The sequence below is a fragment of the Grampus griseus genome (assembly GCF_964374135.1).
Source record: "Grampus griseus genome assembly, chromosome: 19".
NCBI lineage: Eukaryota > Metazoa > Chordata > Mammalia > Artiodactyla > Delphinidae > Grampus > Grampus griseus.
In genome coordinates, this window is record NC_139013.1 from 17,651,052 (window position 1) to 17,675,332 (window position 24,281).

Sequence of the window (24,281 nt, forward strand, 5' to 3'; positions counted from 1 at the left end):
CTCCAGAATGCTTCCAGTGTTTGCCTCTTCGACTTTTTCGAGGATGGGAGGGGACCTCGGGCGTCGCCCCCATCTCTGCCCCTAGTTGCCCAGGAGGGCGTACGCGCTGCAGACGTGAGGGCAGCGGTTTCGCCCCCTCACCACTTTTCGCTAAAGCGGATTTATCCGATTGTTGGGTAGACCTGCGGGAGGTGCGGGCTCCGCGGGAGCTTGGTACATACCGTGGCCTCCCGCCCTGAAGGTTCGCAGCTCAGCCCGTCAAAAGTGGCTCCAATCCACGGAGCGGTGTCGCTGGGATGTCCGTAGGTTGCAAGGCCTGGGCTACAAAGATGCTTTTGAGCCCGGAGGCACGGGGACACCTTCCATCCTTCTTCCTTGTCCCTATGAATCTAAAAATAGCCTTTGACTCTTGGCCATGTTTGACTAGGTGGGTTGAGAAATTGTTTTTTTATAACTTCTATAACCGAAGGCAGAGGACGAAATTATAAACAGGGCAGTGAAACTGTTTCCTACAGAACAGTCAATTCTCAATTGTTCCACACCTAATGATCCAGTCAGTGAATGCTCTTGGCGTCTTCCTCCTCCCATGACGCTGCCTTTGGGCTTTTGCTTTCTGGTGAGGAGCAGTGGCCCTAGAGGATGGGCAGGAGGAGAATCTGGAAACAGGTGAGGACAGAGTTGGAAAAATTCTTTTTGGTTAAAAAAAAAAAGGAGTAGTTTTAAGGTGTATTTAAGTTAAAAGATGTCATCATGGAATTATAGGATTATAACTTCTAATTATGTGTGGCACTGGGGACAGAGCATCACAGGCCATGGAATTGCAGAAGGAGGCCAGGCCTGGGAATCCCTAGATCTCAGCCTAGGGCCTCAAATCCTGACTGCCTCCCCCACAAAATTGCAGTGTAGACTCCAGCAAGTTGCTGCATCTTTCTGGGACTTCATTTCCTCCCCAAATTGTCCTCTGAACAGGTGGAGGTCTGGACCTATAGCAGCATCTGGGGGAAACAACAGAGGAAGGGGCAGAAGAGGTGGTGAACACGTGCCAGGGTTATGTTCCCTTGTCTTCCAGAACAGGTTTTCTAGGGGACGATGTGCATAGGACTGAGTGGAAGGCAAGGGAGCTGTGAAAGGATGCAAAGCTGAGTGTTTTTCAGTTGCGGTTTCTCCGGTGGTAGATAAAGAGAATCATGGGTGCAAAATAAGATGAACCACTGGTTTGCAATTAGAAACATCTCTTTGGAAAACAAGACCTTGTAATGATCATTGTGCTACGTCATAGTAGTCCAAAGAGTGTTCCTAGTACAAGGTTAATAAAAGGTGTCAACATGGAACTTTCCCTGCTGTGTGATCTGAGCCAGTTTGTCCTAAAACCAATGCTCCTTGAATGAGAGGTAGATGTTATACAGGTGAAGGAGGGGAGGATGAACAGGTAGAGGGAACAGCATGGGTGAAGGCACAGGATTGTGAGCGTTTGTGAGTGAACCCTTGGGGGTGTGGAGGTGTAAGTGGGAACTAGGCTGTTCGGGAGTCATGCATCCTGGATGCATGGGAAGGGAACCTGGAGATCTATCAAAGTGCTTCATGCAGGACCAGACGTGTGAGATTTGTGTCACAGAAAGACCACTTGGAAAGCTGAGTGATCAGTAGGTGAGCGATGGGGGAGAGGCAATGGTGGAGCCAGGCAGGGAGGAGTGTGGAAGGTTAATCCTCGTATTGTCTCTGTCCTACTCCGATACGATCTACTGATGACTTTTCAGTCAGTTATGTAAAGTACTAGGTAAACACAGCCTCACCACCCATCCTTTCCAACAGCTTGCACCCCTAACTCAAACCAGGGGTCCAGACTGGAGGCAGGGATCCCAGTGGGGAGGGTGCAGTGATGAGGGCCTGAGCAAAGGCAGTCAACAGGGATGGGAAGAACTAATGGACCAAATATGGTGGGGAAGTGCTGCTGATGGGAGTCCAAAACGTCTGCCCTTTGGTGTCTGGGGGGATGGTCAGGCGCCTCACTGAGGCGGGGCAACCAGGAGGCTGAGGTAGAGGTGGTGGGCTTGAGGCCCCTAAGCGACATCTGAATGGTGGTCCCAGTGGGGAGTCCACTCCATGAACCCGGCAGCCACGAGAGCACCCTGGCTGGAGATGCAGCTTTGGGGGACACCAGCGTGGGAGGCAGTGGGATATTGTGAAAAAGGACCCAAGGCAGAAGAGAATAATGCCTCCATTTAAGGGACAGGCAGAGAGATGGTAAACAAGCCCAGAGGGTGACAGTATCAAGGCAGCTGAGAGAAGAGATCTTTTTAGTGGAGAGATGAGGTTGACAAGTCAGAAGAGCCCTGGAAAATACTGGGTTTCGTCCTTTAGGGGGCTGTTGGTAAATGAGTAGGTGGAGAATTGGGGGCAAAAGTCAGTGTGGTGGGGACTTCCCTGGCGATCCAGTGGTTAAGACTTCACCTTCCAATGCAGGGGGTGCGGGTTCGATCCCTGGTCGGGGAGCTAAGATCCCACATGCCTCGCAGCCGAAAACCCAAAAAACATAAAACAGAAGCAATATTGTAACAAATTCAATAAAATATTAAGTCTTTAAAAATGGTCCAAATCAAAGAAAAATCTTTCAAGTCAGTGTGGTGGAGTACAGGTGGAAGAAGGGCAGAGAAAATAGTTGCTTGGGGGGGATGGGGGTAGAGGAGAGAGAAGAAGACAGGTTTGTTTAGAATGAGGAGGTTCCTATTGCCTGCTGGTCTTGGACCCTGAACGTGTGAGACGGTCTTTGGCAGAGAGGGCCCCTTGGCAAATCAGCGTCTTCTTGAGGTTGTGCAGGACATGGCTGTACAGAGCCCGAGGACAAGGACTCAGTTTGGCCGCAGGTCAGACATGGACACCAGTACAGACCCTGGCCTCCTGGGTGAGCAGCTTGGGGCAGGGGGCTCTCTGAATTTAAAACAAACAAAAGGGCTTCCCTGGTGGCGCAGTGGTTGAGAGTCCGCCTGCCGATGCAGGGGACACGGGTTCGTGCCCCGGTCCTGGAAGATCCCACATGCCGCGGAGCCATTGGGCCCGTGAGCCATGGCCGCTGAGCCTGCGCGTCCGGAGCCTGTGCTCCGCGGCGGGATAGGCCACAGCACTGAGAGGCCCGTGTAGAGCAAAAAAAAAAAAAAACAAAAAATGCAAATACAGAATACTTTCTGGTCTATCACAATATGTTTCTCTCTTCTCTGGCTTCTCACTTTTTGTTTTCTTTCTTGACACTAATATGTTTAAATAGAGGTACAGTTCTATAAGAATAATTAAATACTAAATTATTTTCTTAAAAGAATGACCAGTGGAAATGGAGTTTCTTTTTCCCAAACAGATTTTTATGCTTATCCTAATGAAAGTCTTGGAAGAATGTGTGTTTGGGCCCATAGTTAATGCAGAGTAATACACATTTCCAAGACACTGCATCCTGAGAGCTGGTCCCATCTCCAGGGCTCTCTGGGGGCTATAGTCCTGAAACCCACAGGAAAACCTATTCTTGGTCAAGAGAAAGCTAGCTAGAAAAAAACTAGAGAAAGGCTGTTGAAAGGGCCTAAATGAAAGACCTTAGCAGTAAGGGGAAGAAGACCTTCAGTACAAAGTGCAGCATTGTGGGACCTTATCGCTGCCTCGCCGTCCTCTGGGAGCACTAATGGCCCGAAATGAATTTAGCTCCATTGTTTTTACCCAAGAGCTGGAGGAGAAGTTGTTTCTTGTTCACAGAAGCCTCCAGGCTGGACAGGGCCCCAAGGTTCACTGTGTCCTGGTTCGTGGTCCCTGTTTACTCTGGATTTCCTCAAGGCTCCAGCAGAGAAGGAAGGAAGAGAATTTTTTTTTTTTTTTTTTTAACCCAGAGGCTCCTCTTAGGTCCTCCTCTGCACCATTCATCTTAGTGGGGTGTAATTTCACGTTAGACACACATGTGCATCTTATATAAGCACATGTGGAGGGACATGCTGGGCTGAGTCTGAGGAGCACAGGGTGGGTCATGGGGGCTCATCCAGTCCATCTTTTTTTTTTTTTTTTGAGAATCTATTTTTGGCTACGTTGGATCTTCGTTGCAGCACACGGGCTTCTCGTTGTGGTGGCTTCTCTTTTTTTTATTTTATTTTATTTTTTTGTTTGTTTTTTTGTTTGTTTGTTTGTTTTTTGTGGTACGCGGGCCTCTCACTGTTGTGGCCTCTCCCGTCGCGGAGCACAGGCTCCGGACGCGCAGGCTCGGCGGCCATGGCTGACGGGCCCAGCCGCTCCGCGGCATGTGGGATCTTCCCAGACCGGGGCACGAACCCGTGTCCCCTGCATCGACAGGCAGACTCTCAACCACTGCGCCACCAGGGAAGCCCTTTATTTTATTTTTACTTTTTATTTATTTATTTTTTTTACGGTATGCGGGCCTCCTACTGTTGCGGCCTCTCCCGTTGCGGAGCACAGGCCCCGGACGCGTAGGCCCACGTGGCCACGGCTCACGGGCCCAGCCGCTCCGTGGCATGCGGGATCCTCCCGGATCGGGACACGAACACGCGTCCCCTGCATCGGCAGGCAGACTCCCAACCACTGTGCCACCAGGGAAGCCCGTGGTGGCTTCTCTTGTTGCGGAGCACGGGCTCTAGGCGCATGGGCTTCAGTAGTTGTGACTCTCAGGCTCAGCAGTTGTGGCTCGTGGGCTCTAGAGCCCAGGCGCAGTAGTTGTGGCGCACAGGCTTAGTTGTTCTGCGGCATGTGGGATCTTCCCGGAGCAGGGCTCGAACCCGTGTCCCCTGCATTGGCAGGCGGATTCTTAAGCACTGCGCCACCAGGGAAGTCCCTGCCCCATTTTTATTGGGTAGTGATGATGTTTCTCCAGGTGGGGGTGGGGGAGGGAGGAGGAAGGGTGTAAAAGTTTGTGCTGCTGCCTCTTCCCCACCCGCTACCCCACCATGGTCAGAGCCAGACCCTACAGGCCAGGCTGGATCCAGGCTGATCATGGCCTTGGTGAGGGTCTGTCCAGCTGCACTGGTGCACACCAGCAGCCCAGAGGGCGTGGTGGACAAACTCCTCGTCACATTGCGGGATCCTGGCCAGGAGGGGGTCCCCTGGCAGGAACAGAATTTTCAGGTGACTCAGAGGAGAGTCAGCATGATGAGCTGTAACACTGTAAATGTCCCTTGCTTCCTGGGGCTATTTGGACGGATTCCAAGACACCACCTGATCATACAGGGCATTGCCTTTAGCCTGATCACCACTTCCTCCTTTGGCTCGGGTACTAGAGTCTCGTGACACAAAGGCTGTATTGGAGGTGGCCACAGAGGAAAGCGGAACCGCAGGTGCAGCTCAGCCAGACTGAGTGTCCGGCAGAGCTGGCAGCAAGGGGTGCCAGCTGGGGGCAAGGTCTCCTGCCCGTAGCGCCAGAAACAGGGAGAGATGCACGTCCTTCTGGCCTTGCTAGTCAGACCCACGGAGTTCACTAGGGCCATATGCCGTAGAAAATCCTGTTTCGATTGGATTCTAAGAGGAGAAAAAGGCAGGTGATCCAAAACTACAACTTCAGAAGTAGTTTCTTTTTCTCCAATATTATTGTATTATAAAAGTAACATAAATTGTTGTAAAAAAGGGTAATAACAGAAGTGTACAAAATCACACGCACATACCATCTTCCCCCCACCAAGGACTGCTCACTAGTGGTGTGTACATCCTACCAGTTGAAATAAACAGGTCATCAGTTGGGTCTGAAAATACATTTGTCTCTTAGAAATTTTGGTGATTGTAAATCTTTGTAGAGTGGCACGCACTTTGTACACACACGGTAGGTGTCTGTAAAGATTTGTAGAAGTGACTGAAGGGAGTCTGTTCATATTGTGACCCCCTACCCCCATGTGAATGGATGGGGACGCCAGAGGGAGGCACCTGGCAGAGATCCTGGAAGGGGAGGAGACCTCTTTACAAGTGGCAAATTCATGTTTTAATTTTTATGGACACGGAAAAGGTAGATTCTGTTCATCCAAACTGCCCTGAGTCTCCAGCATGGTGAAAAGTTAAATTAGATGTATTTTTGTGTATTGCAGGGTATTGCATGCTATTTCTGTGCTTTCTGGTTGACAGCTTCTGGCTAACTCATAAACAAACAATTCTGTTTTCCAGAGCTTGGTGGTTGAGTGAGGGGTTGCATGACTAGGAAGGAAGGCAGAGAAAATATCTTCGTGCTGGAGAGGCAGCAAAAAGCACCCCACTCTTCCATGCCCTGCGTGAGGGTCACGAGCCAGGGGACCCTGCATGGTCACCTTCACTCAGTCTTACTCCTGACCTAGAGACTTCAAGTTCACACTGTGCCCTCAATTTGCTGGAGACACATCTACATGTGTGGGCTTTAACTTTGGCTGCGTGGAAGAAAGGCCCTCACTGGTTCTTGGGGTGGAGGAGGGCCAAGCGCCAGGCACTGCCTAGAGCAGGGCCCCCCCACCCCCTGCTGGGGAGGAAAGACTGCTCCCTACCCTGTGTCTGCCTTCCCAGTGGCCTGGCCTATCTGCCTTTTCACTGTCAGTCTCTGCATGTTGTAGGTCAAGTAGCCTTTCCTTTCTTCCAAATCCACTGACTCCGGTTTTTGCCTAGGTGCTGCTCTTAAATACTTGTTTCCCAGCTGAACAACTTAACTATACCCTAAAGGCATGTGCGTGTATATTAACAAATAGAGTTTTCACTCTGGGTGAACTTATTCTACTTAAGACTTTCTTAGTTGTGGTTACCAGAAGATCGAATCCCCAATGGTTTAGGCAGATAAACACACCATGGTACATTCCTACAATGGAATTCTACTCAGCAATTAAAAGGAGCAAACCACTGATAAGTACAACATGGATGAATCTCAAAGCATACTATTGAGCAAAATAAGCCAGACACAAAAGCATACATGCCCTATGATTCCATTTATATGACATTCTAGAACAGGCAAAAGTCTACGGTGATAGAAATCAGAGTCTTGGTTGCCTTGGTGGGTAATGAGAATGGTCTATATTCTGATTGGAATAGTGGTTACATAGGTATACACGTTTATCCAAACTCATTGGACTATGTACTTAAAAAGCTATGTATTTCATTATGTGTAAATTATACCTCAATTTTTAAAAAATGGCTTAGGCAAGAAAGGGAATGCATTTGGCTCCTGTAACTGAGAAGCCCAGAGGAATGACTTCAGGCCTACCTTGATCTAGGGCTCCAATGCTGCCACCAAAACTCAGTTTCTCAGCTCTGCTCCCCCTAGGTTGGCTTCATCTGGGGGGAGACACTCCCCCCACAGTGGTAACGTGGCTGCAGCTGCCCAGTCTCACATCCTCCTAGGTTCAAGGCTGATGGGGAAAAATGAAGGCCCCTCCTGATGGGCTCTGTTGTCCTATGTCAGGTGCTCACCCTGAATCAAACTCAGGGCTGGGGCCTTTGGTTTTACAACTAGCCAAGCATGAATCAGATGTCCTTCCCCTTGGAAGGGAGGTGTGGGAGCATGGATTTATAACCCCTGACCGCTATGGGCTGCGAGGTGGGAGAGTGGGACCGTGGGTCACTGTGGCCAAAAGATATGCACTGAGCTGGGCAGCCCTCAGCCAGGAAGCACGTAAGGGGTGTCCGGGGGTTGGTGGGCGAGCTGTCCCCGATTCCCACACGTTCCTGCTGCTCAGGCTCATCTCAGAGTGGCAGGAAGGACGTGGGCTTAAGTCCTCCTCCCACCCTTACTGCCTCTAGCATCTTGAGTAGCTCACTTACCCTCCAAGCCTCAGAACTGTGGGGTCCGAGATGCCATACCAGAGTCCACGTGGGCTGACTGACAACGTGGGAGACGCCACTAAGCTAGTGAGGAAGCTGAGCTTTACTCAGTACTTGCTTTTCTTGGGTGTTGGCAGTCGGACCGTCCTTCCACGTATTGAGACTGACGCCAATGCCCAAACCTTAGGCTGGTCAGGTAACTGACAGACTCTGTGTAGTGGACAGACTCTCAACTTCACTGTAAGACTTGTGGACAGTGACCCTAGAGGCAAGGACAGTTCATTTGTTCCCCCCAATCCCTCCCCACTTCCCAGGCCAGGCAGGCGTGACAGGTGCTGCCTCAGTCCTGGGCACAAACCCTCAGTTCAGTTTGGAGCAGCTCTACATCCTGTTGTGAACCAATTAAGAACTAAGGTATGGCTGAGGACTGTGGGTCCCCACTAGCAGAGAACCCCTGGCAGGGGCCGGTGGACAGCTAGCAGCCTCTGGTGATGCCAGGGGGTCTTTTGGACAGTCTTGCCCAGATTCATCTCTCAGGGCTCTGGGAAGTTTCCAAACAGCCCTGCGGGCGTTTCTGGTGTTTCCAACAGGTCTGGCATTCCTACCTGTCAGTAAGAAGTAATGTAGTTTGCGGTCCAATTACTCAGTCAAATCTAATCCTAAGCATTCCTATGTCTTATCTGGAAACTTGACCCTACATCTGTGGGCTGGTTAGGGTGTAGTGATTCCAGGCCAGCCAGAAGTTGGGTGAAGTATGGGAGCAGGAAAAAGTTCTTATCTGTGAGAGGGAATGGCTGCGTAATCTTAGCTCTGGGAATGTATGTAAAGGAATTAGTTATTAAGGCTTCTCTGTAAAATAGAACACAGCCTTGGTGAGCCATGTAATTTTAAGTCAGATTGAGCCATCCCTTCGTAGTAATTTTAGGACGTGGAAAGGAAAGAGAGTGACAATTACTTTAGCCCTTTACTATTAAGTTATCTTAATATTAAAGACATTTTAATCTTAGATCTGAAAAGAGAGAATTAGTTTTCTGATTTTTATTTTAAATCAGGGATCATTTAATGGTTTGAAAGATGTTAATTTTAAGACTATTCCAGCTCAGATTCTGAATATCTGTGTAATTTGAATTTGGGCGGCTGCATGGGGGACAGGTGGGTGGCCACCTGCTGGGATGGGAGAGTGAAAAATCTTTGTGGAAGGAGAGATGTAACGTATTTCTGACCCTCTAGTCTAAAGGCCACTGATATGGGAATGCCTGAGAAGGTTGGGGCTGCAGAGAACCCATTTCTTCTTCCTTGGGGTCAAGGCCATGGATGTGGCTTGGGCAGAGGTGTGGGAGGCTAGGTATGTGTGGAGCTGTGATGGCAGTGACCAAGGCAGTGACGTAGAGAGAAAGGGCAGTCCCCTCACCAAATACTGTCCACCAGCCACTCCCAGGGTGTGATTACAAGCCCGTCAGGGCGGAACCGAAAGATAAGCTTCAGAAAGGAATGGAGCGTTCCCTCAGATCCCTGGGCTTCTACCTGCTGGGGTGGGGAAAACACTATTAGGCTAAAAGGAAATTTTTTGAATCACTTTGCTGTACACCTGAAACTAACACAATATTGTAAATCAATGCTACTTTAATTTAAAAAAAAAAAAAAAGCTTTTCCACCTGCTCCCCCTTCCCCCCCGCCGAGCGCCGCTCCAGCTGCACCACGCTTCCTCTGAGCTCCGGGCTCCTACTAAGCTAGTGCCACCGATGTCTCCCTCCATCATGATCATCTACCGGGACCTCATCAGCCATGATGAAATGTTCTCTGACATCCACAAGATCCGGGAGGTCGCGGACGGGCTGTGTCTGGAGGTGAAGGGGAATATGGTCAGTAGGACAGAGGGTAACATTGATGACTGCCTCCGCTGAAGGCCCTGAGGGCGAAGGTACCGACTGCACAGTAATCACTGGTGTGGTTATTGTCATGAACCATCACTTGCAGGAAACCAGCTTCACAAAAGAAGCCTACAAGATTACATGAAGGGCTTCCCTGGTGGCGCAGTGGTTGGGAGTCTGCCTGCCGATGCAGGGGACGCGGGTTCGTGCCCCGGTCCGGGAAGATCCCACATGCCGCAGAGCGGCTGGGTCCGTGAGCCATGGCCGCTGGGCCTGCGCATCCGGAGCCTGTGCTCTGCAGCGGGAGAGGCCACAGCAGTGAGAAGCCCACGCACAGCAAAAAAAAAAAAAGATTACATGAAGTTAATCAAAGGGAAGCTTGAAGAACAGAGACCAGAAAGAGTAAAACCTTTTATGACAGGGACTGCAGAAAAAATCAAGCACATCCTTGCTCATTTCAAAAACGATCAGTTCTTTATTGGTGAAAACATGAATCCAGATAGCATGGCTGCTCTGCTGGACTACCGTGAGGATGGTGTGACCCCATATATGATTTTCTTTTAAGGATGGTCTAGAAATGGAAAAATGTCAACAAATTTGGCTGTTTGGCTCTATCACCTGCTCGCCATAACTGGCTGGCTGCCGCTTTTCATCCACACAACACCAGGACTTAGACAAATGGGACTGATGTCATCTTGAGCTCTTCGTTTTGATGTTGATCTGTTTGGAGCGGAGGCATTGTTTTTGAGAAAAAAAAAATGTCATGTAGGTTGTCTAAAAATAAAATGCGTTTAAACTCAATTTAGAGAATGCCTCTTAGTTTAGTATGTAATATCTAAATCCATCCTGTGTCGCCTTCCTGGAGAAGCTAGAACCTGGTTGTAGACCACTACTAGAAAGCATAAGACCGTCTTCAGATAACTTCCACAGTGAAAACCACTTCCGGGACTTGGAATATAAACAGGAATCAACAGTGATTCAGTTGAAGTAAAGGGAAAGACCATGCTCATAGCAGTGCCAACATTTGAAGTGGATTTCTTACACATTTCATCACCTACAAATGGAAGTAGTTAACTCTGGAAGAAATTACCAAAAGAATAAAAAGAGACTAACACAGTTGGAAGAAAAAAAAAAAACGAGGATGGGAATTCCCTGGCGGTCCAGTGGTTATAGGACTTGGCGCTTTCGCTGTGGTGGCCCAGGTTCAGTGTCTGCTGGGGAATAAGCTCCCGCAAGATGCACAGCTAAAAAAAAAAAAAAAAGGAAACTCTTTTTCTGATTTTAAACTTTTCACAATGAAACACTGATTGTAATCTAAATACCCCAGGAAATAATGGATAGAGAACACAGACAATTCACTGAAAAAGCAATTCAAGTGATCAATAATATATGAAAAAAAATGTTTATCTTCACTAATAATCCTTGCAAATTGGGACCATGGGATACCTGTTTTTTGCATATCAATTTGGCAAAGATTGAAAATAATACTTTAAACTCAACAGTAAAAAAATAACCCAGTTTAAAAATGGGCAAGGAGGGGGCTTCCCTGGTGGCGCAGTGGTTGAGAGTCTGCCTGCCGATGCAGGGGACACGGGTTCGCGCCCCGGTCTGGGAAGATCCCACATGCCACGGAGCGGCTGGGCCCGTGAGCCATGGCCGCTGAGCCTGCGTGTCCGGAGCCTGTGATCCACAGCGGGAGAGGCCACAACAGTGAGAGGCCCGCGTACCGCAAAAAGAAAAAAAAAACGGCAAGGAGGGAATTCCCTGGCGGTCCAGTGGTTAAGACTCTACGCTTCCACTTTAGGGGCGAGGGTTCGATCCCTGATTAGGGAACTAAGATCTCGCATGCCCTGTGATGTGGCAAAAAAAAAAAAAAAAAAAGTTGGGCAAGGAATCTGAATTGATCTTTCTCCAAAGATACATAAATGGCCAATAAGCACAAGAAAAGATGTTTAACATCATTAACCATAAGGGAAATGCAAATCAAAACCACAGTGAGATAGCACACATCCTAGGTTGGCTCTAATAAAGACAATAACAAGTATTGATGAGGATAGGGGTAAATTGGAACCCTCGTCTAGTGCTGGTGGGAATGTAAAATATTTTAGCCGCTTTGGGAAATAGTTTGACCTCAAATGGTTAAACATAGAACTAACCATATGACACAGTATTTCCATTCCTAGATCTATAGCCAAGAGAAGAAAGGAAAACATACATCCACATAAAAACTTACACACAAATAAGCAGCCCTATTCATAAGAGCCAAAAAGTGAAAACACCCTCAAATGTCCATCAACTGATGAATGGATAAATGAATGTTCATATTGATTGGAGTGTTAGGGACAAAAAGGAGTGAAGTACTGATATGTTCTACACCACGGAGGAACCTTGAAAACATGACGCTGAGTGAAAGGAGCCCATCACGAAAGACTGTATTCTGTATCATTCCACTTAAGTGAAATGTCCAGAATAAGCAAGTCTATAGAGACAGAAATGATCAATAGACTCATGGTTGCCTAATGCTATCGGGGAGAAGGGGCAGGAAGTAGATAGTACCTTTCTTTGCTGGAGGATAATTGGGCTGGTGCTTAGGGGGAGGAGGGGGCTTAAAGAGGTTAGACGCCCTGTAACTCAGTCCTAGAAATATACCTTAAAGGGAAAACTTGAGGTTTACAAAGATCCGTGTTTACAAATGTGCACCAAATAATTATAGATAATAGCAGATACTTGGAAACAATCTAACTGTCTGACCATAAGGAAATGGTAAATCCTAAAAACAGGCAACATTATGCCATGATTAAAATCATGGTTTTGAGGAGCACTTCATAACAAAGGAGCACTTCTATCACTTCATGATAGAGTATTAAGTGAGAGAACATGATAGCCTATGTGTGCCACTGTGCAGAAAAGGGTTAGCATGGCAGACCTGAGGCTGCTTTCCTTAGGAAGACCTGCTTGCAAGGTTGGCCCCTGCCTGGTCTCTGGGAGCTTGGCTCTTGGAGTGTTCCTTTCATCCCCTAAGTGATGAAGTTGGCTCGCTGTGTCTAAACTAATGGCGAAAACCACGTGGTTTGCAATGAACACCTGCTTTCCTTTCGGCAGCCTGGAATTTTGGTATGTGCTAGGCAGAAGGTGCCTTTGTGATCAGCCCCTAATAAAAACCATGAATTTGATTTTCTAATGGGCCAACCTGGGCAGTGACACTGCATGCATGTTGCTGCATTTTTGTTGCTGGGGGACGAGTGTGCTTTGTGTGACCCATCATAGGACAGAGAAAGCATAAGGAAGCCTGCACGTGGATTCCTCCAGACTCTACCTCTGCTTCCCTATGATCCAGCTATGTGTCTTTACTAAACTGCTGTCATAAATCTTAGCTGTTGAGTGCAACTGTATGCCGAGTCCTGTGAAACTCCAGACATGGGGCTGGTCTGGGGAACTCCCTACTCAGCCACTAATGTGGAAAGTAACAATATGCATATATTGTAAAATAGGTGGGCAGGAAAGAAACCAATCACAGTGGCTGTTTTGGAGTTGTGTTATTAGGACTGACTTTTTTTATATTTTTCGTATTTTATATATTTTCCATGTTGGAAAATATATTACTTTTACTTTCAGAAAAAATGAGTTTTTAAAACATTTTCTGTTGTATTAGACGTTTGTCATCATTTTTAGAGTGGCTGACCTCTGAAGGGGCATCTCTTGTTTTCCCTCAGGGTTGCAATCCCCTTGCACAGACTGGCCGGAGCAAACTGCAGAACCAGAGGGCTGCCTTGAACCAGCAGATCCTGAAAGCCGTGCGGATGAGAACGGGAGCGGAGAACCTTCTGAAGTAGGTGTCTGCTGGCTCTACCACCTTGGCTGGGAGCCCAGACTCTCCTGAGGCCTGTCCATCTATTTCCTAAACTCCCAGGCCTGCCCAGCTTCCTCTTTCAGCTCTTGGTTTTAGCTTTGAGTTTCCTCCTCATTTCTGGCACCTGGAGCGGGCCCTGTCTCGCCTAGAGCTTGGTTGTGTCAAAGAGAAGTATTTTACACAGCCTGTCTGTGTGTTTGGGATAGAAGGGCGATGGGGGAAGTCCAATGATCTGATTCCTGTTTGTTTTCCCTGCTTTCTTTGGGACCTGTTTTCTCTGCTGTGCAGCACTATGCCTGATCTAGAATCACTGCTTGCTAAATATTTGTTGAATGTATAGAGAAAAGAAAGGCAACACAACATTGTAAATCAACTATACTTAGGTTAAAAACATTAGATTTGAAAAAATAAAAAGGGGAAAAAAAAAAAAAAGAAAGAAAGTAAAGGAAGGCAGAAAGGAGGGAATAGGAGCCTTTCAATTGCCAGTGTCCCTCTTTAATGAGAGGGGCCCAGTACAGCTCTGGGCTCTTGGGGCACTCATTATTATTCTCTGATGGTAACATAGTTACTTATCAATCATAGAACTCACAGAGGCCTTACCTGTAGGCAGCTCTAAGCCCTCCCCACACCCTTCAATGCAATGCAAGATGATGTGGCAGCTTCCTCTTGTTTACAAAGAGTTCAGACTTCTTCAGAGCTCTAGGGGTGACTCTTGCCAGCCCACGCTGCCTTCTGCACTGGGTATGGAGGCAGGCAGTATGTCTGCTGCCCGGCTAAGTGAGACAGATGCTTCCTGGAGCCTCAGAAAGACATGTGGAGTGTTTGCTGGGACCCGGAACCTGGAAACCTGGCAGGATATGGATAATGGGTGTTCCCAGTAGGTCTGCTTCACTGTTGAAGACCTTAGGGAGCCCTGAGGCTGATTGGAGGCTGTTGGGAAAAACAAATACACCAAACCAGGTGGATTGGTAAAAAAGCCACAAGACTCTGGTGGTCACATACATGTATGAACAGTGTGATCTGCTGTTCCATGTGGGCCGCTCACCCGAGCCCTCAGTAAAGACAAGAGGAGGGTTTCTCACCATGAACTAGGAGTAAATTCATGTCTGAATCGGTCTGTATTTGTTCATTAGGAAAGATCTCTGAGGTATGAAATGGGGGAAAAGAGAGACGCAGGACAGCATGCCCTGCGTATGTGTTTAAAAAATACGTGCATATGCTTTTGTGTATGCATAGACTTTTTCCAAAAGGGGCGAAGAAAAAGCTGTTAGTAGAGTGGGCTCTTGGGAGTAAGACCAGGGTTGGGTGGGTAGACGTGACTTGTCACTTTATCCTTTCAGTGTTTGAATGTTCTTTTAACAAAGTGCGTGGATTACTTTCATGCATTTTTATTGTGAAATACTGCAAAGGCCTAGAAGAATAATATAAGCAACCCACTGTCCCTGGGTCAGGAACAACAGTGCTGTGCCTGTGTTGGTTTTTTGGCTCATGGACTAGCAGAGGATGCAAGTCCTGGGGTTGGCCAAGTGTCTGGGAACCTCTTCTCCAGCTACTTCTGTAACAGGGAGGAAGGGAGGCTGTTCCTGGAGCAGACTGGGGAAAATACGGTAAGATTCCACCTTTTGAAACGACTGACCGTGTCCCTGTCCCCAGAGAAGTCTGGACATGGGAGTTGTCAGGTCTGCTGCACAGCGGGCCTCAGCGGCCAGTACAGCTCGAGAGAGGCCCCCAATTTTGTTTGTTTGTGGTTTTTTTCTTTGGCTGCAGTGGGTCTTTGTTGCTGCACGTGGGCTTTCTCTAGTTGTGGCGAGCGGGGCTACTCTTTGTTGCGGTGCGTGGGCTTCTCATTGCGGTGACTTCTCTCATTGTGGAGCACGGACTTTATGCGTGTGGGCTTTAGTAGTTGCAGCACTTGGGCTCGGTAGTTGCAGCGGGCGGTCTCTAGGGTGCGTGGGCTTCGGTAGTTGTGGTGCATGGGCTCAGCAGTTATGACTTGCGGGCGCTAGAGTGCAGGCCCAGTAGTTGTGGCACATGGGCTTAGTTGCTCTGTGGCATGTAGGATCCTCCTGGACCAGGGATCAAACCCATGTCCCCTGCACTGGCAGGCGGATTCTTAAGCACTGCGCCACCAGGGAAGTCCAAACCCCCGATTTTGGGAAGTCCTGCCGTGTGCTGAGCTTGCTGTGTTGAAGACGCTGCAGGTGTGGTCCCCCTGGTGTGTTTTGCGGCCTTGGGTTTTGGTTGACACCTTGCCAGGCCAGCTGTGCGGCCGAGGGGGCAGGTGGGCAGCTCTGACCCTGTGCCTGTCCATTCATGCAACAAATGGATTTACTGAGCACCTACTAAGTGGCAGGCCATGTCTGAGATGTGAGGGGATAAGGCCGCAAGCAATTCAGACGAGGCCCTGCTTTCCTGATGCTTAATCTCTCGTAGGGGAAACCGAAATACACAAGCAAACAAATCCACTCACGTCAGGAGGTGATGTTTTCTAGGGCACCGATGAAAGGGAAATGTGATAGAGGCTGATGCAGTGTGATGTGGCCTTGGAGACGGAGGGTGGTCAGGGAGGCCCCCTCTGGCCAGGGCACTTGGCGTTGCTAAGGTGGGGCCTAGGGCGGTTTTGTTTGTCTTGCTCTGTTAATGACACCAGCAAACAGCCTCTCTGAGGCTCATTGTCTGGTCAGCAGTTGTTGAGCTGGCGGGGTGGGGGTGGAGTGAGGTTGTTAATGATTCTTGCAGTGACCTAAAAGCTCAAAGTGCCCCTCTCTTGGGAATGTTGTCAGAGGAAACCCTAAAGGTATTTATTAATCTGACTTAACCGGCACCAACGGTTTCCCGAAAACAAATAGGGCGTGTAGCCGAGCCCAGCTCTGGCCCGTGAGTGTTTCTGGGTGGCTGATTAGGTGATTGTCCCTGCCAGCAAAGGGTAGTTTCAGTCATAAACCGGGCCCTGCCGTCCTGTCGGTCCGTTTTCAGGTTCCTAAATGTCCTACTGTTGCTCCCTGATAAAGGCAGAGCCTTTGGAATGTTTGGGGGAGTGGGCGTTTGGGAAAATGTCCCCCCAAATGCAGGAACGTGAGGATCCCAGTCCTTACCTGCATCGGTCAGGGAGCTTTGAGTCTGGGTGGGTGCTCTGAGGGGCCTGGTTTTCTACCCCTTCGAGGCCTTCTTCTCCGATCCGTATCGGCCAAGAGTCCATGAGCTTCCTGGAGTCTGATTAGGAAGATATCAGATATTTTCAATGTGCTTTTTTAGGCTAAGCAAGGATAATATTCTCTCTCTTTTCCTAGCTCCCTTCCCTCCCTTGAGAAAAGCTGGGGTAGGAACGTGATGATGTTTCTGAAAAACAGATGGCCTCTGTGAAATTTAAAGCAAGTTGCCACATAGTTCAATTTTAACTAACTGGTTCTTTGAACAAGGGTGGGTCATTTAATATCTTTGGGCTTCAGGTTCCCTTCTCGGGGCCAGGTGCGCATGGAAAAGAGTGAAGGGGGCTGGGACTGGTGCTGTGATGCGTTAGGGAGTGGTGGGGACTGCAGTAAAGAGCAGAGCATATGCTCTCTGGAGGGGGGGCAGCTACAGTGTGGCCCATAGAGGGGGCAGGGCCAGGGTTGCCAGGTCGTCAGTTTTGCTTTGTTTTGTTTTTTTCAGGAGAAGAGAGAGAGATCTGACTTTTGTCCCCTTTTTTATCTTCTGATAGTTGAATTTTAAAATATCGGCAACTAATTCAAGGGGGAAGAAATAACACCCTGAGAATCAAGTGAGCAAGTCCCATGGACCTCCAGTTTGCAACTTCTGGACCAGAGGGTCGTGAAGTTCTGGGACAGGGGTGCCCTGGCGTGATTTGGGCTGTATGAGAGTGACTTGAGGTTAATGACCGCTCACACTGTCAGTTCTGAGAGGGGCTGGTGTCTGGGCAGTGGGGTGTACGAGCCAAAACCTTGGGGGCCTGCACCAACTCTGAGGCCTGCCTTTCTACACTGAGAGATGGGCTGGAAGCAGGTGTCCTGCCAGACCGGCTGATCTGCTGCCTTAGCCAGGTGGCCACATGAGGGCACTGGGCAATACTTGCTCTAGCTTTCCTGAATCCCTGGCAGAGCAGGATTTGGGGTCAGACAGATTAAGGCCAAACTGTTCCAGTAAGGTCTGTGAAGCTGGTACAAGCCTGTGTTGCCTGTCAACAAGCCTGTTCCTGGAGGAACAATTTCACTAAAAGACTTGGGAGAAAAATTACACTAAAATAAATGGAGATTCATGGGTCAGAATGCAAATTCATGTACATCTTTAAGACAAAACATGGGGATGTTAGAGAAATTTTGGACTCGGGGCAAAGAAACCATACATCCCATGGGGTGTCTATGGTGGAAAAGGTCTCAGAGGCTCCAACTTGAGGGACATGCCTGGATGTTGTCAGTGGCCTCAGGAAATCATAGACTGCGGCCTTCTTTTTCCTGTTCACATATGGTGGCTTTATCACTCAGAGTAAGTTGGACACCTTTTCATTCCTTTTTTCTTTTTTTTAAAGTTTTTTAAAAAATAAATTTATTTATTTATTTTTGGCTGCGTTGGGTCTTCGTTGCTGCACACGGGCTTTCTCTAGTTTTAGCAAGCAGGGGCTTCTTGTTGCAGTGCACGGGCTCTAGGCGTGTGGGCTTCAGTAGTTGTGGCACGCAGGCTCAGTAGTTGTGGCTCACGGGCTCTAGAGTGCAGGCTCAGCAGTTGTGGCGCATGGGCTTAGTTGCTCCACGGCATGTGGGATCTTCCCAGACCAGGGCTCGAACCTGTGTCCCCTGCGTTGGCAGGCAGGATTCTTAACCACTGCACCACCAGGGAAGTCCCACCTTTCCATTCTTGACTTTTGCAGTATGTGTATGCTCTTTAGGAAAAACCCAAGGGAGACGGCCTCTCCTTGGTGGTCCAGGCCAGAAGGAGGCCGTGGAGAACATGGGCAGGGAGACCCTGGGCAGGAAAGGGCTGAAACACCCTACTGCCTCATCCTGGTCGGTCTCAGGGCCTCTTGTGGCTGTTACATCAGTTATCAGACCACAGGGGTTTCAGAGTAGAAGCACACCCAAGTGAAAGCTGAGAAAACCCATGTCCTTCCAAAAAGGCCCCTAGAAGGGATTCATTTTCACCCAGAAAGGCAGCCCAGGTGCAGAGCACCAGTACTGAGGAGCCCGAGGTTCTGGTCTTCATCCCTGATTTGGGCCAGCTCTTCCCCCAGCTGGGGCGCAGGGGAACTGGGCACACCCACCATGTTGAACCGGTGGCACCTCATTCGAGAAGCCCCCCTCCACCAGTGAATCCGTGAGAAATCATGACCTGTACTAGGAACAGCACACGTTCTAGGGTTCCTTTCTGAATCAACGTTGCACCCTAAGGTCAGCATTGTGGAAACCCACCCTGAGAGCCCCACCTGGCTACCAACTTTTTCCGGAGTGACACATGACTCTCATGAAGAGGTCCATGTCCGAAGAGCAGGTCATTGCTTTGTTGCAAATCCTAAATCTCAAATTGTTGCCAAGTCTAGAATAAGTAGCAGATCCATATACAGAGGGTGGGACAATCAAGAGTTGGCATATTTGGAGGTTCTCCAGGTGTTTGGGTGGGGGTCTTAGGGCCTCAATTGTCATATTTAAGCTGGACCCATTCTGTTGCTGAGAACCAGTCACACCCCCCCATACCCCAAACCCCCAGCCCCATCCCCGACTCACACACCATTGCTTCTAGAGAGTGGTCTTTACTCTGCCCTTTTTTCTTTCATCAGCTGAAATTGAAAGCCTCCACCGTGTGGAAAGGACAATGTCAGGTTCCAAGAGAAACAGTAGGAAAAGGTCTTGTCCCTCCAGGAGTTATAATTGTTTGTCTTGCCTCACTCTAACATGTATTTGAGGCACCCTGACACACTCGTACAGCATGTAAGATTAAAACAGGAGCGAGTGAGGATATGGGGGCAGGAGGAAGAAGATTAAAAGAGATTTAGCTGGAAGTAAGGCTAGTACACGCTACAGCCTCTTACATCCTCTGTTAGATGTGGGCCATGTTTGTCTCCGAGTTTTCCGGCAGGCAGTAAGAAGGGAATGTGACCTGGAACACATTTCATACCCATTAGCTGGAAGCAGACCATTTGCTAAGAAGAAGTTGTTCCCAATACCGAGGGCTGGGAGGATTTCCTCCCTTGTACCCTCGTAGACTTTATCAGCTAGTGAATCAGTCCTGTTCTCAATAACATCTCTGTAGCTCAGGTTTTACAAGGGGCAGATTGTGAACCACGGTGCGTAATGGAATCAATTCAGTGGGTTGCTGTGGTATAATAAAAAATAAATATTTGGTCTTTGTGCCTGGTTCCTGGCACAGTGCACCTAAAACCGTTGGAACCTCCTGCATGTGTTTTGTATGCTAATGCGATGACACCTGATGGGGGTAGGGGGCCTTCAGGAGGGGGAGCTATTTGCCAGAATAGACCAAGCCTGTTTAGAGGGTTGGAACTTTCAGCCTCACCCCTGGACTTCTGGGAAGGAGAGAGGGGCTGGAGATTGAGTTCAGTCACCAGTAGCCAATGACTTCATCAATTATGCCCCGGTAATGAAGTAATGAAACCTCCATTAAACCCCTACGTGATGGGGAACTTCCAGGTTGGAGAACACATCGAGGGGCAGGGAAGGAGGTCTTCCTGCAGAGGGGATGGTGGCTCCTCTCCCTCCTCGGCCTGTGGATCTCTTCCATCTGGCTGTTCCTGAGCTGTATCCTTTAAAAATAAACCCCAATAAATGGAAGTAAAATGTTTTCCTGAGTTTTCTGGGTCATTCTACTGAATTTTTTTTTAACATCTTTACTGGAGTATAATTGCTTTACAGTGGTGTGTTAGTTTCTGCTTTATAACACAGTGAATCAGTTATACATATACATATGTTCCCATATCTCTTCCCTCTTGCGTCTCCCTCCCACCCTCCCTATCCCACCCCTCTAGGTGCTCACAAACCACCTAGCTGATCTCCCTGTGCTATGCGGCTGCTTCCCACTAGCTATCTATCTGTTTTACGTTTGGTAGTGTACATATGTCCATGCCACTCTCTCACTTTGTCACAGCTAACCCTTCCCCCTCCCCATATCCTCAAGTCCATGCTCTAGTAGGTCTGTGTCTTTATTCCCGTCTTACCCGTAGGTTCTTCATGGCATTTTTTTTTTCTCTTAGATTCCATATATATGTGTTAGCATATGGTATTTGTTTTTCTCCTTCTGACTTACTTCACTCTGTAGGACAGACTCTAGGTCTATCCACCTCACTACAAATAACTCAATTTCGTTTCTTTTTATGGCTGAGTAATATTCCATTGTATATATGTGCCACATCTTCTTTATCCATTCATCCGATAATGTACACTTAGGTTGCTTCCATGTCCTGGCTATTGTAAATAGAGCTGCAATGAACATTGTGGTACATGAATCCTTTTGAATTATGGTTTTCTCAGGGTATATGCCCAGTAGTGGGATTGCTGGGTCGTATGGTAGTTCTATTTGTAGTTTTTTAAGGAACCTCCATACCGTTCTCCATAGTGGCTGTACCAATTCACATTCCCACCAGCAGTGCAAGAGGGTTCCCTTTTCTCCACACCCTCTCCAGCATTTATTGTTTGTAGATTTTTTCATGATGGCCATTCTGACTGGTGTGAGATGATACCTCATTGTAGTTTTGATTTTCATTTCTCTAGTGATTAGTGATGTTGAGCATCCTTTTATGTGCTTGTTGGCAGTCTGTATATCTTCTTTGGAGAAATGTCTATTTAGGTCTTCTGCCCATTTTTGGATTGGGTTGTTTGTGTTTTTGTTATTGAGCTGCATGAGCTGCTTGTAAATTTTGGAGATTAATCCTTTGTCAGTTGCTTCATTTGCAAATATTTTCTCCCATTCTGAGGGTTGTCTTTTGGTCTTGTTTATGGTTTCCTTTGCTGTGCAAAAGCTTTGAAGTTTCATTAGGTCCCATTTGTTTATTTTTGTTTTTATTTCCATTTCTCTAGGAGGTGGGTCAAAAAGAATCTTGCTGTGATTTATGTCATAGAGCGTTCTGCCTATGTTTTCCTCTAAGAGTTTGATAATGTCTGGCCTTACATTTAGGTCTTTAATCCATTTTGAGTTTATTTTTGTGTACGGTGTTAGGGAGTGTTCTAATTTCATACTTTTACATGTACCTGTCCAGTTTTTCTAGTGAATTATTGAAACTGAGAAGGGGGTTGTGGGAACCTCTGATTTGTAGCTGGTTGGTCAGAAGTTCAGGTGCCCTCCCCCTGCCCCCACCTGCTTGCAACTGACCCCCGAAGTGGGAGCAGCCTTGTGACACTGAGCCCTTAACCTGTGGGGTCTCTTCTAACTCTGGGAGTTGGTGTCAGAATTGAGTTGAATTATTGGGCACCCAGTTGGTGTCAGAGAATCAGAAACGGAGAGTTTCAAACATTATTGTTTTTTAAAAAGAAGTTATTAGAGTTCGAACAGAATATCTTGGAGAGCATCACATGTATGGCAGAGTATGGTTTTATGAGACTTTTGTTTTGGGGGCGGGAGGTGTGTGTACCGTGCTGTGATATAAATGCATTTCTTACGGGTGATCGTGTCCTCCAAAAAAAATTCCCAACCCAATGACATTCACCAACTGAGCTTCCAATATCTCCTTGCCTGGCTGGGGAGTCCAAACGTGCATGTGTGAAAACTTACTGGGCAGTGAGAGGGCAAGTGCCATGCTATCTGCAGCCAGGCCACAGCTGCTCTTTCTGAGGGGGCATAAGCTCGTTGGTTGGTCATGGAGAACGAGCTGAAGCAAGGGAGGGGGAGAGAGGGAGAGAGAGAGAGAGAGAAGGGAATATATATGCACCATGGAGAGAAACTGATGGGCCCAAATATGTGCAAGGCAGGGGAAGCCCCAGGGGAGAGGGCCAACTGCAGGGGAAGTGGTTTAGCGCTTTGCTGTCTGGAGGAAAGGTGGACAGGTGGTGAGCAAAGCTGGCCAATGACAGGTAGATGGATTTTCATCAGCTGAGGAGGAGAAGGTAGTCAGGTACTGTCTCTCTGGCTGGCTGGAGCTCTTGGCTGGTGACGCATTTCACGGATGAGGACAGTTCTGGTACCTGGCCTGAGCCATGGCTGAGGACTTGCCAAAATGGTTCAAGGAAATGTGCTCAGCAAGACCTGGCTTAGACCTGGGTTTTTACTGGGGTTTATTTTTAAAGGATACAGCTCAGGAACCGCCAGGTGGAAGAGATCCACAGGCCGAGGAGGGAGAGGAGCCACCATCCCCTCTGCAGGCAGGCCTCCTTCTCTGCCCCTCGATGTGTTCTCCAACCTGGAAGTTCCCCATCACTTAGGGGTTTAATGGAGGTTTCATTACTTCATTACCGGGGCATAATTGATTAAGTGATTGGCTACTGGTGATTGAACTCGATCTCCAGCTAGCACCTGTAAGGTCTTCGAGTAGGTGGCAGAGCCCCTGCTTTGAGAATTTGGGTAAAGTTTGTTTCTCCATCCTGCTTAACACTATTCCGTTCTATGGATGTAACACATTTTGCTTATCCATTTGCCAGTTAGATATCTGGATTCTTTCTACTTTGGGGGCTATTAGGAATAATACTACTATAAACATTCACACTCTTGTCTTGGTTTGGACATACGTTTTCATTTCTTTCGTATAGATTCCTAGGAGTGCAATTACTTGGTTGTATGCTAAGTTTATGTTTTAACATTTTTTGAAACTACCCAGCTGTTTTCCCCAGTGGCTATGTCATTTACATTCAGCAGTGCATGAGGGTTCTAGTTTCTCTATACATCCTCACTAACACTTGTTATTGTTTGTCTTCTTTATCATAGCCAATCTAGTAGTTGTGTATTGGTATCTTATTATGGTTTTAACACGCGTTTCCCTGTTGACTAAAGACTTTGAGCATCTTTTCATGTGTGCTTATTAGCCATTCATAGAACTTCTTTAGTAAAATGTTTATACAAATCTTTTGCCCATTTTATGAATTCAGTAAAGTTGCAGGATACAAAATCAATATACAGAAATCAGTTGCATTTCTATACACTAATAATAAACTATCAGAAAGATAAATTAAGAAAACAATCCCAACACTCCTACAGCGTTGGTGGGTCTGTAAGTTGGTACAGCCACTATGGAAAACAGTATTGAGATTCCTCAAATATTAAGAATAGAATTGCCACACGACCTATGTACTCCACTTCTGGATATTTATCTGAAGAACACAAAAACACTCATTTGAAAAGATATATGTACCCCTATGTTCATTGCAGCACTATTTACAATAGCCAAGATATGGAAACAACCTAAGTGTCCATCAATGGATGAATGGATAAAGAAAATGTGATACACACACACACAAACACATACACCATGGAATATTACTTAGCCATAAAAAAGAATGAAATCTTGCCATTTGCAGCAACATGAATGGACCTTGAGGGCATTATGCTAAGTGAAGTAAGTCAGACAAAGACAAATACTATGTGATCTCACTTATATGTGGAATCTAAAACAGAACAAACAAAAACTCCTAGGGACTTACCTGGTGGTCCAGTGGCTGAGACTCCATGCTCCCAATTCAGGGGGCCCAGGTTCGATCCCTGGTCAGGGAACTGGATCCCACATGCCACAACTAGGAGTTTGCATGCCACAAATAAAGATCCTGTGTGCCACAATTAAGAGATCCCGTGTGCCGCAACTGAGACCTGGCACAGCCAGATAAATAAATAAATAAATATTTTAAAAAATAATAAAAAAAAAACCAAACAAAACCCCCCAAGCTCATAGATAC

The 24,281-nt window shown here is 47.6% G+C and overlaps 1 protein-coding gene and 1 pseudogene across 2 annotated transcripts in view; both read left to right on the forward strand.

The window, feature by feature from the left end:
• RHPN2 (rhophilin Rho GTPase binding protein 2) overlaps positions 1-24,281 on the forward strand; it is a 57,064-nt gene that overhangs the window by 525 nt on the left and 32,258 nt on the right. Inside the window, exon 2 of the mRNA XM_082676934.1 lies at positions 13,328-13,443. Within this exon, the coding sequence (XP_082533060.1) occupies positions 13,328-13,443 (116 nt within the window). The remainder of the gene's footprint in view (positions 1-13,327; positions 13,444-24,281) is intronic.
• Positions 9,501-10,240, forward strand: LOC309837296 (translationally-controlled tumor protein-like; annotated as a pseudogene). Its single transcript has 2 exons — positions 9,501-9,748; positions 9,952-10,240. The product of its transcript is annotated as a translationally-controlled tumor protein-like (transcript).